The 12,873-nt window shown below is 37.9% G+C and overlaps 1 protein-coding gene across 1 annotated transcript in view; it reads left to right on the forward strand.

Moving 5' to 3' along the window:
- Positions 1–3,246: 3,246 nt before the first annotated feature.
- The window catches only part of Mogat1 (monoacylglycerol O-acyltransferase 1), a 15,485-nt gene continuing 5,858 nt past the window's right edge, over positions 3,247–12,873 (forward strand). The window contains 9 exon segments of the mRNA XM_033763987.1: positions 3,247–3,265; positions 4,622–4,800; positions 5,505–5,616; positions 5,619–5,684; positions 5,687–5,711; positions 8,605–8,642; positions 8,645–8,765; positions 9,145–9,227; positions 9,230–9,334. Coding sequence (XP_033619878.1) covers positions 3,247–3,265; positions 4,622–4,800; positions 5,505–5,616; positions 5,619–5,684; positions 5,687–5,711; positions 8,605–8,642; positions 8,645–8,765; positions 9,145–9,227; positions 9,230–9,334 — 748 coding nt within the window.

Genomic DNA, 12,873 nt, shown 5'->3' on the forward strand with positions numbered 1-12,873 from the left:
CCCTTTTTTTTTTTTTTTTTTTTTTTTTTTTTTTTGTTACTGTGAGACAAGAGTCTCGGCACTGATGTTATGGGGTAGCCTGCTTCTAACTGGCTTGCCAGCTAAACGTTACCGTGTTCTGGGATGCACGCCTCTCCCTCGGGAGTCAGATTCCAGGTTCTGCTCTTAAACAGAATTTAACGAAACGACCAAAAAGCATTGGTAATGTTTGTTCAAGAACTTTAGTTTCGTCCTCTATAATACGGGGATAATAATACACACCTTAGAGAATTATTGCAAGGGTTAGAAATCTCATAAATAATTAGTATAGTTCTTATTGTGTCATCAGTCTCAGAAACAGGGCAGCTGCCATTATTTTTATCTATCCTAGCCAGCTTCTGGGCGGTCTCAGACCACTGAGGAGCATTCCTGCTTTCATCTCCTGCATCCCCCAACTCATTTTACCATCCTATTTTTGTCATTGCTCATGCCACATGTGTTCTGTGACTAGCTAAACTTAGAAAATTATAATGGACAAAAGAAGAGCAGGCCATTAAGTGCTCACAACAAATGGCATTAGCTGACTGACATGGAAAATGCTGAGCTAATATTTATTTGGACTTGGTCTTGTTTTTCTAATGTGAATATTGCTCCACTGCTCAGGATACTGCTATCTGAGTTGTCTGTTGTTAACTGAGTTGTTGAATCTAAGAGCCTGCCCAGAGATTAGGCCAGTGGCAGTATTCTTTTGTATTTATTTAGGCATGCTTGATGATCGAAGAGATGGTCTGTTTTGGGAAAAGTTCTTTGTGTTGCTGAGAAAAACATATATTCTCTTGCTGAATGAAACTCTGCAGATGTCTGTTAAGTCCATTGGTTCAGTAGAAAATGCAATAATCGTGGTTATTTAGGGTTGTGTGTGATTCTTGTACTTGAACATTGGGTTATTCTCTCCACTTAGAAAGTTTCAGGCTATGATTTCAGTGAATACGTTTTTTGTACCTTTTGAATGGTCTTTTAATTTTTATTATATTTTTATAATTCTGAAGTTTTTGTAGTCATCTCACAGCTGTTGGATTTGGCCTGCATGGTGCCATGTCATTTTTAGGGTATCATTGAGTTTGGATCTACTATATCCACTTTATCTTCAGTTTCTGACACTGTTCTCACAACGCTAGTCATGCTTTTGATTGAATTTTTCATGTCTTGTATGTCTGCCTGCTTTCTTTTCATAATTTCTAATTCCTTACCATATTGATCATCCATACTTTTTACTGCCTAGTTTAACTCCATTAGTTTGTTTCTCCTTTAAGCTTGTTGATATACTTAATGAAATCCTCTTTAAGTATATAAATATACTATGAAATTGTTTATGTGTTTCTTCTTTGAGTTTTTCAAATATTTTAACCATTTTGCTTTTGGATTCTTTGCTTGTAACTTTCTCTACTTCAGTGTCCTTTAGATCAGCTTTTGAGGTGCTAAGGGCTTTAGGGGGCATTTTGTTGCTTTACTTTCTCGTGCTTGCTCCTCCCTCCACCTTCCTTTCTTTCATCCTTTGCATGCTATGGGTGGAAGATCAGCTAGGGCAACCCTCCCCCCCAAAAAAAAACTTCCTACTGTGGAGAGATCTCTTCAATTACAATCTGTCTCCTTGTGCTGTGTTCTTGTGTTTGGTTATATTTTGAAGTCTGTACCCCTTTTCAACCCATTAAGAGTAATACCTGGTGGTCTTTTTAGTGTCCAGACTTCTCTTGGGGGCTGGTCTCCCCATCCAACTGGAAGTTGGTTTAGTGTTCCAGACTGCTTTGTTCTTTTCTCTGTGTTTTCTTCAATTTTTCCAATTTCGCTGGTTTTCTTGTGGCTCTTTCCTGACTCCTGGAGCTCCTATTCCTTTTGTCTTCTTTAAGATTCTAGGTCCTTGAAATACCGTGATGTACCGCCAATCTTCACTCCACCATCTTCTATTCACCACTTCAACAAACATTTACTCTCAGTCCTGGTTTTCCTATGCTATGGTTCGACTTCTGGAACTATGCAGTTTATGACAGCGATAAATCCATATATTCAACCTCCATCTCACACACTTAGAGAAGTCAGTCACAGTAGTTGTGGCAACTGACTCATGGGTTGTTTCTTTGGTGTTGTGTCCAAAAACTCATCAACAAACTCAAGATCACCTAGATTTTTATCCTATGTTATATTCTAAGAGTTTTATAGCTTTAACATTTTACATTTAGGGTTGTGATCCATTTTGAGTTTCTTTTTATGGACAATGTATGCTTTCTCCCCCTTCCCCACCCCACATCAATCCTTTCTTCAACTCTTCAGACACCAAACTGGATATGCTATAATTTGATTCTGATACTTTTTACCTGGAGTTAACATTATACCCTGCAAGTTAAGAAGTCCACTCAACTGCCTGTACTCCAGATGTCAATCTGAAGTGCAGATTGTAACTTGTGCTTCTGACTGGCTAAAAATCAGGAGTGTTATTGTTTATATCTATCTATATGTTCCCCAGGAGCCTCATATGCTCTTAGGTGGGGCTTTTGGAAGGTGATTGGATTATTGGGGTGTGATAGCTGACTTGCTGTTAGGAGGTGAGGTGATTGGAGGAGGTGAGTCACCAAGGCCATGACTAAAAAGAATATATCTTCCTTCTCCCCTCTTCCCTTTACTTTCTCTGCTTCTTGGCTACTGTAATATGAGTAATTTTTCTTTGCTATGTCCCTCTGCCATGCCTATTCTGCCCTGGAGCTGGCTGACAAAGGATTGAAAAGTGAACCAAAATAAACCTCTCCTTTAAGTTGTAGGTGTCGGATATTGTACCTCAATGACAAGAAAGGGACTGAAACAGTTTTGGTATTGAGAGTGGGGTTGTTGCTATGACCATACTTGACCATGTCATTTAGATGCCTTTGGAACTGGTTCACCAGAGGAGTTTGGAAAGATCTGAAGATGCCAGCTAGAGAAGCTGTAGAATTGATGGGAGAATTTGATGGAAGATTCTGGTTAGAGTTCAGGAGACCAGGGTGCTGATAAAAATGCAGACAGCAAAGGCCAGGTTCAGGAGGTTTCAGTTGGGAACAAAGACTCCATCAGCAGTTGGACTTGAAATCATAGGTGTTACAGTCTGGGAGAAAATTTAGTGCTCAGCTGTCCAAGCACTCAGAGGCCTCTTCAGCAGTGGCCTAATAGGGTTGGAGACGTGGAAGATTCAATAGGTGCCCTAATAAGCTGGAAGCCATAAAACATGAAGGATCAAGTATGCGGTACCAGTACAAGAGTAAAGTCCTGGGAGCTACCTGGAGAGTAGCTAATATGAGTTCACACTGAAAAGCTGAAGAAACTGGAGTCTGATAACACAAGCAATGGCAGAAGCAAAAGTTGTACTACCTCAAGCAAAATGGAGCTTTTCAAAGGCAGGCTGTCTTCATCCCTCTTCTCCTTACATTCCATCCAGGCTAAATACCTGTTGGATGGTGCCCCCCACAATCAGGGTGGGCCTCCTTCCCTTAGTTTTCTGGCCTTTATGCCTGTCACCTCTGGAAACACCCCACAGGTGCACCCAAAAGTGTGCTTCAGTAATCTTCTAGGCATTTCTTAATCCAGTCAACTTGAAAATCACAGTTAGTGGTCACATTGGCCAAATATATATGTGTTTGTGATATGTGTTTGTGTGTATATGCACAAATATATCAGTATGTATATATTTATGTATAGTAATCCATGTGTCTCTGTGTATGCACACATGTATATTAATATATATATATGTATATATATATATACATATATATATATTAGTTCCCACTTTTCTACAATTTTTGTTTTTCATGGTTTTAGCTGCTTGTAGTCAACTGTGGTCTAAAAATATTAAATGGAAAATTCTAGAAAGAATTTATATTTTAAATAACTATTAGAGTATATTATTCTAATTGTTCTTTTTTAATGTTAGTTGTTTTTATTAATCTCTTACTGTACCTAACTTATGAATTAAACCTTACATGTATATGTGTATAGGAAAAAGTACTGTATATATAAGGGTCAGGACTATCTATGGTTTCAGGCATCCACTGAACAAATCCCCAACATATAAGGGGGACTGCTGCATCTCAGTCATAGATCAGGTGCTATTACTCAGATACCTGGCATATCACTTGAGGACAGAGGTCATTTTAACCAAGGTGATGGGGTTCTCTCCATCCCTCCTGTCAGTGGTGACCCCTCCATGTTTCATGTCAGGGAGGTGATGGAAGGCTATGGCTGAGTGGGGACCTTTGACTTCAGACAGATCAATGTCTTATATATGCTGTGTGACTTGGGCAACTCATTTCACCTCTCTAACTCTCTATTCTGTAAAAAGGATGTTAAGAGTACTATGGCTACTTTATTGGTGCTGTGGCTATGAGGACTAAATGAAAATATCCAGGCAGAAAGTACAAGTATAAAGCTTGGAATATAATGAACATCGCATAAATGTTAATATCATGACTGTCTTGTTACATTATCTTACCTGAATCCCAAGGCTCAGATGAATAGACCTTGTCTGTGTTAAATCCCTGTATCATGGGCCAATGATTATATAATTCAAGGAGCAGACTTTACTGACCCTGATTCCATGAAGCTTTTCCTTTTCTTGTAGCTTGGGGGTATATTGGCATCATGATGATATTGATTATATACAACTGTTGGTTCCTTTACTTCCCTTATTTGACATGGCTCTACTTTGGTTGGCAGACCCCAGAGCAAGGAGGCAGGAGATCCACCCATGCCAGAAGCTGGACTTTATGGAGATAGTTTAAGAACTATTTTCCAATTCATGTGAGTAAGATTGTTTTATGCAGTGTTATTGTAAGTTGAGAGAAGAGTGGAAATTTGTTTTCATCATATACAACTAAAGCCTTTCCTTTACAAAAGGAGTGTCTCAATCCATTGTGTACTCCTATTATGGAAACTAAGTATATTATATAGAAAATAAATTTATTTCTCACAGTTCTGGAAGCTGGAAGATCCAGTATCAACATACCAACATCAGCTGAGAGTTCTATTACTACATCATCCCAGAGCAGCAGCAGAAAAGCAAGAAAGGCTGAGAAAGAACAGAAGGGGACAGAACTTGTCCTTTTAGAAGAGCCCATTCCCACAATAATGGTGTTCCCCTATTTACTTTGCCCTTGTGGCCTGATCACCTGTCAATACACACCACCTTCCAACACTGTGCATTAGAAATTGACTTTCTCATTCATGTTCTTTGGAAGACACATTGAAACCATAGCAGGAAGAAAGCCTGCACATTGACTCATGCTATGAAATGAGCTTTCAGCTGAATCACCAGAATCCAGAAGGCTGTTCCTGAAGGGATCTGGGCTTAGAGGGTAGCTTAGATATTCAGAAATAAACCCAACCCAGGGAATGTGTTCTCTATTTCTGCTTTATATAAGAACTAATCATGAGTCCTTTTTTTTTTCATTGAAACTAAGAAGGGGACATTTTATTTTTTTTATTTCAATATGCACATGCAATAGCTCATCAAAACTCACCATTTAGATCCATATCACAACTATATATTTGGGGTACACCCCCATGGAATATTTGTGGTTGGAGGCTTTGGAAATTTTTGTACAAATTACTCAGACTTCAAAAGCTGTTTCCTGGCTTAACTTCATATCTTCATATGATTTCATGTTGGTTTTGGTACCCTCTCTTTAAGAATATCTGAAAAGCAATGGTAAGTGCTGGCAGGTCACTATTTTTAGGTGCACTAGGGTGGCAGGAGCACAGAGAAAGTCTATGTGGGTTAAATGTCCTTTGAGTAAAACCCTGGGCCATCTCCCCTACTACACACTTTATATGCTCCCTGGATATTCCTCCTCTTTCCCACTGGAATGTTACTGCTAGAAACATATAGACTGTATCTTTTTTTTTTTTTCCTGTTCCACCCCAGTACGTAACATTAGGAACATTTCAGTAAATATCAATCCAATGAAAGAATAAATTAATGGATGCATTTTGTATGTCTAGAGGTAGAAAAAACAATCATAAATCTAAAAAAGTTTATAAATCACTCCTCCTGAGAGACATTTTGTATACTTACATACTAGAAATGAAAAATATCCCCCATTGTGTCCTGAAATAATGGCAGTGATATAAACTAAAAAAATTCAGCTTTCTGTCTTTGTACCCCCAGAAAAAATATGACTGGCTTCATTAAAAAATAAAATTCTTGGGGTTGGTGGTAGAGTGCTTGCTTGCCTAGAATGCATGAGCCTTGGGTTAGAGACAGAGACACAGAGAGGATTTTAATTTTACTCTCTTACTCTGAACCAGTGGAATACTCTCTGCAGAGTGAAACTGTAGCAATTTCTAAGAGTAAAATTAATCTGAAGTATTATGAAGATACTTATAAAGTATATAGAAACCCAAGATTGTGTTGCTAGCTCTCATTCAATTTAAGAAACTCAGTTTAGTTAGGTTTTCACCTTGATCAATCTACTGACTAAACATGAACTGCAGTAATGTATAAGGTTTTATATTTATGGAAATTGTGTATTATACTTCCTGGGTATAAAGAAAAATGGATAATCTTGAAAAATTGTAATATCAGAGTCTACAAGTGGCATATTTAGGGAAAGAATCTTCTGTGATTTTCCAGATTTTCATCACTTCTTATTAATTTCTCAAAACACTATCATCATTATATATCTAGTAGGAAACTATAAAGCATCAAAGCACCAGAACCCTTACCTGAGTTTTAAGGTTCTGTTTCTATTTCTAGGCCCATTAAAAAGCTCAGTCCAGGGTTCCCTAAAATCACCACGAGAGGGCACACTACACCCCTGCCCACCACCCCAACTACCAGAAGTTATCATGTGTGCTCTACCGGGTGCCCTGACCCAAATTACCTAGTGATCTGATATCTGACCTCTGGAAGGCGCTCAAAGTATCTTTCAAATTATCAAGAAGAAAAACAACCCTTTTCTCCTTCTTTTTCAGACATTGGGGTTAGAGTGCTAGAAAAGGGAGACAGTTAAATAAAATTTTTTAAATTAAAAAAATCACAGAAATATATTTATATTATACTGTTTGCTATTTCAGAGTATAGCCACAGGTGAATTTGACTAGTGTAATTGAGAGCAGGTGTGGCAACTTTATGGCATGAGACACACGGGTACTTCTCTATCCATGGCAGTGTCAGACATAAGCAGTCAATCTCAGAGTTTTCTCCAAACTGTGCCCACAGACATTACCACTAGAGTTGGCCTTAAAATGAAACCTGTTTTCCATCTCTGATTTATGATAATCATGCAATCTTTTTCTTTGCCTCAAACTTCAGTGTCTTAAATGCTAAATAAAAATATCTGAACTTGTAGCCAGTGGAGGCTCAGGCTGTCCTTGTCTCTAATAGAGAGTTTTCAGTATTCCTCTCAGAAAGCAGCACTCACCAAGTGTCAGCTGGAGTAGACTGCGTATGTCAAGGCTCGCAGTCCTCTCTGCCCATTAAGACTGGGCATGTCACAGTATCCCAGTACAACCGCCTTGCATGCATGCAGAGGACTTTAGATTGTATCACATAGGTAAGCCACAGGGAACTGGTGAAGGATGTTGTGCAGAAAGGACCCAGTGGGATTTTGTTAGAAAGGTCACTTAGACAGCAGCTGGGAGAGAGGTTGAAGGACATAAGCCTAGAAACTGTGGTGATGGGACAGCCCATTGCAGTGATCAAGGTAGTAGGGAGGAGGGCCAAACTATTGCAGTGGCTTTGATGGAGGCCTACATACAGGAGCTTGTCAAGGTACTGAGACATGACCAGAGGCACTGGAAATCCAGGAAGCCCCCTTGGCAGTGGGAGAGATCCCTCAGTTCCCACTGAGCTCACACAAAAGAGAATGGAGCATCATGAAATTGCATAAAGTTCTTCACCCTGTAACCTACCTCACTTTTCCTTTGTCTTTTGAGAAAGTGGTCATTCAGAATCCTGTCGTGATTTTACATTCCCCCAATGGTAGGAACTCAGAGTGAAATTAACAAATCATTTCCTTTATAAGATGAGGTATCCTAAATCTTTATGAAGTCTAATATATTCTGCTATGATTTATAAATGGATAAAACTCAGAATGGAAGGAAACATAGACCATTAAAAAGCAATTATATTTGAACTGTAGGTCATCACTGGTTTGTATTTTCATCTTTATTCTGTTTTCTTTCAAGTCTATACTGGAATTAAAATCTGAAAAAGAATCTTAAGTAATTTTTACTTAGGAAATCTTGATATATAGACTGACTATAACTTTCTTAACTATTTGCTAAACCCAGACTGCATATCAAGAACATGACATGCTGTGCATTGAGCAGTTCAGGGGGGCACTTTGTACACAGAATGTAAAATAAGGGGGATCCAAGCAGTCTATCAAAACATTAGATCTTAAAAAAAAATCCTTAGATCTTATCAATGGAATTGTATTGCCAAAGATTTGGCTATGAAAAAATTACAAACTTACACAGAGATCCAAAGCTAAATGTAGGACATTCTGTTAAATGTTCACCGTTGGCCATAGGATGTTGTAGGAAATTTTAATTTATAGAAAGGAAGGTCTAGTTACCCTTTTTGCTTTATTCACTAAAGAGTTTTTGAGTTTCTAAGAAAGCTTTGTCCTACCTGTTGAGCAAGGAGGTGTAAATGTTTCAGTCATCAACCTTAGGGGTGCCAGAATCACTGGATATCCATCCCAGGAAATTCACAGTGTTCAGAAAGGATTTGTGAAAATTGCTTTGATCTATGGATAAGTGTTATTTTTCTTAAGGTAACTGGGTCAAAAAGACTAAAACATTATTAAGTGAATACAAAGAAGGAAAGTAGCTTTTCTATCCCTTAAAAACTGTGTCCAAGTTAACCTTAAAATAAAAGCAGATATGGTAGCCTAGCTTGGAACTTTGATTCTTCTATAGAGTAAAATCCCACCAACAGCTGGCTTGGGGAAAGTACCTCCCTAAAGTATTTCATTATAATGCAGTTTTCATGTTTCAGACAGGAAACTAGCAAGATAGTATGGAGAGGCTTGAGCACACTTAAAAATTTTTAGGTTTTTGTTACAAAAGCCCATTGGACAAAATTAATTATTTCAATCCTTTTCCTAAATTTCTATTCTTGCCTTTTATTATTTGCAGTGCCTACTTGGTCCCAGTGTATTGTTTTAGTGAGAATGATCTGTATAAGCAAATTCAAAATGCTAGAGCCTCCTAGCTTCAGACAGACTCCAGCAGATCATGTGTTTTGGTTTGCCACTGTTTTATGGGAGAGGAATTTTTCAGTGCAGTTTTGGGCCAGTGTCCCATTGGGAACCTATGCACACTATTGGTATGTACATATAATGAACACAACTATTATCTTACTTGAAGCAGTGCTCATTGTTACTGACCAAGGGGCTAATACAAGAGAATTGGCTTTGGTATGGACTTCCTAGATAAATAATCTGTAGATATTATTTGAGCTTTAATTTACTCTATGCATTTTATTTATGAAAAGGCTACACTTTCAATTAGAGTGGGAATCTATTACTTTCATAGCTGTTGAACTACAAGTAGGCTCTAGTTTTAGAAATAAAGTTTCTCATACTCTGCAATGAATCTGTTTCTCTTTGCCAGCCATTTTTTGTCTTGTCATTTCTTTGAAGAACAGGTTAACATGAGAGTCTATTAATCAGGCAAAGTTCTGTATAATAATATCTTCATCAGAGTCCGTTCACATAGATGTCAGTTTTCTTTTTCTTTTCTTTTTCTTTTTTTTAACAGTTTAATGTATTTTTATAGCAAACTTACAGGAGCAGCACAGAAAGACAGACAACATTAAAAACATGTACTAACATGTGAGACAACTCAGAAAAATATAGTGACTAGATGAAATCTACTGTATGATAAAAATGCTACAAACACCATTTAGTTGCCATCAATATGAAATTTACTTGTTTTCTTAAAAACACAAATGCTGGCATTGTCTAGAAAAATTTAACAGGTTTATTTATAATTGTAATAAAATTGAACTGCTGAAACTTATTCAATGAAACATTTTGACTTGCATTAATGCCTCACATTCCTTCATTAATATTAAAAATTCACACACAAATGAAAATGGAAAAACTGCCAATACCTGATTTCTGTCCCCTATTTTCCACTTACAATCATGCACTTAGGTACCTTTTGACCCCATAGGGGGGAAAAAATCTAACATTTGAAACTACCAATGACAGGAAGAAGAAAAAATTTTGAGAATGCAATGTTTCTCACCATAGTGGACTCTTAAGCACACTCTTCACATATGCAGTGTGCTAGTTGGATTCTTTTGTCCTAATTGTTACACATTTGGCATGGATGGCACCCAGGTTGGTATCTTCAAACAGGCCAACCAGATAGACCTCACTTGCCTCCTGCAAAGCACCAATAGCTGCACTCTGGAAGCACACATCTCTTTTGAAGTCCTGAGCAATTTCTTGCACCAGACGCTGGAAAGGGAGTTTGTGAATCAGAAGTTCAGTGGACTTTTGATTAACATCTAATTTCAGGGAGTGCCACAGTCCCCAGCCTGTATTGATGAGGTTTCTCCACCCCTTCAGGAGAGGGCGCATTCTTAGGAGTGCCTTTTGTAGCTACTTGTTTCCTGGCGCTTCACCACCAGTGGATTTGCAGGCAGTCTGCTTTGTAGGAACCATGATACAGGGACTTCTTTACCCCTTTCTTCAGCTGGAGCTCAGCGAGCTAGAGGCAGCGCTGCTGTTGGAGAGCAACAGTGGCACAGTGGCGGCTGCAAATACAATTGGCATCAGTTTTCTATAACAAGATCCTTTTTGTGTGACTACCTATATTTAAATTCATTCTAATATTGACTAGTTTTATTTGTAGAAGTTTCATATTTGGGGGAATTGAGATGGGAGAGGGCGCAGATCTAGAAAGACAGGAGCAGAGATGCACATAATAGCACAAGCCTGTGGACCCAGCAGCCTGTAAGGCTGAGGTGGGAAGCTTGCAGGAGCCCAGGGGTTCCAGACCAGCCTTGGTAACACAGTGAGACCCCGCCTTTAAGTTAATTAATTGGTTCATGGACCAAAGCAAAGTAACTATACCCTTGGGTTGGAAGGACAGCAGAGAGTTGAAAATGAAGTACTGAGCCATGGGAGAATTAACCTACAATATACACTTTAAGTGAAAACTCTTGTTCCCCTTTGGAGAGTCCACCCAATAAAATTCAGATAATAGGGAGATATTTTTTTAGATCTGTTTCACTACCAGAACCAGATTTTTTACTTTCAGTCTCTACAAGCTTTTCATTTCACATATGGTCACAAGGTACCATCTTCAAAAGCTGCATTTTAACTCAGATAGAGTACTTCCTGATGGTTAGTGTATAAAAGATGCCCGATAACTGTATTTTTTAAGATCGAGGTGGGTACATTTCTTTGTCAAAATATTAATCATTTTTTAATTTCTTATGTACAATGTACTATTGTTGGCTGTTTTGAAGGACAGAACATTATGAGGCATACTTTTGAGACAGAAAAATTTAGACATGACATAGGCTTACAGGAAATAAGTTGTAATTGCTAAAAGCAGAATGTATTCTGTTGAGTTAAATATTATAGTTACCATCCATTTGGTTAAGCTTTTTTAAGTAAAGTAGCTTGGTATTTGATATAGTCAGGTTGTGTTTCTACTAAAAAATAACTGATTGGTCAAGAGTTTAATGGACTAAACCTAAGAATCAATGAATTGAAGAGCTGATTCTTTGAAAGATTAAATAAACTAGACAAACCTTTAGCCAACCTTATCAAAAGAAGTAGAGAAAAGATTCAAATCCAAGCAGTTAGGAATGAAGAGGGCTAAATCACAACAAAACCTGCACAAACCCAGATCATTAATAACTACTTTGATAGCCTGTCCTTTAATAAAATGGAAAATTCAGAAGAAATGGCTAGATTCCCAGATACATATGAATATCCAAAGCTGAATCACGAAGATATAAAAATTCAAAATCACCTATTATCAGTACATGAAACTGAAGGAGTAATTAAAAAACTACTAAGAAAGAAAAGCCCAGGTCCTGACAGATTCCCTGCTGAATTCTACAAGAACTTTAGAGAAGGTCTACTGCCACTACTCCTCAAACTCTTTAATGAAATTGAAAGGGTAGCAACAATTCATGGAAGCAAACCAGAGAAGAATCCAAGCAAAAAAGAGAGCTAAGGCCAATCTACTTAATGAACACAGAAGCAAAAGTCCTCAGTAAGACACTGGCACATAGAATGCACAAATCTTGAAGATTATATATATATCATGACACAGGGATGCAGGAATGGTTCAACATATATGCATATCAATAAAATGTAATGCACAACATCAAGAGAACTAAGGACAAAAACCACACAGTCATCTCAATAGACAAGAAAAATATTTGACAAAGTGCAACACCCATTCATGATTAAAAAACAACCCTATAGAAAATTGAAATAAACAAAAAGAAAAAAGAAAAATCCCATAATGGACAATGTGAAATAGGAAGAAAAGGGCTAAAGGTGTAGGGGAAATGGGAAGGGTGGGGGAAAGGTAATAAAGGAAAAGAAAAAGAAATGAGAAAATGGAAAAATGGAAATAAAGTATTTGTAAGTAGGGAAGGGAGGAGGGGGTGAAGGGAGGGCAGGGATAAGGGGAAGAAATGAGAACCAAGACCTGTCATGTAAAGGTTCAAGATCCCAATGATGAATGTAACTGTACTGTATGCCTAAAATGTACCAATAAACTCAATGAGAAAAAAATTCCTAACGGGCTGCGGATATAGCTCGGTGATGCAGTGCCTGTCTGGCAAGCATGAAGCCCTCAGTTTGATTTCCAGTACCAAAAAAAAAAAAA

This window comes from Fukomys damarensis, unplaced genomic scaffold, assembly GCF_012274545.1.
Source record: "Fukomys damarensis isolate Sample0158 unplaced genomic scaffold, DMR_v1.0_HiC HiC_scaffold_16, whole genome shotgun sequence".
In the NCBI taxonomy this organism is placed as follows: domain Eukaryota; kingdom Metazoa; phylum Chordata; class Mammalia; order Rodentia; family Bathyergidae; genus Fukomys; species Fukomys damarensis.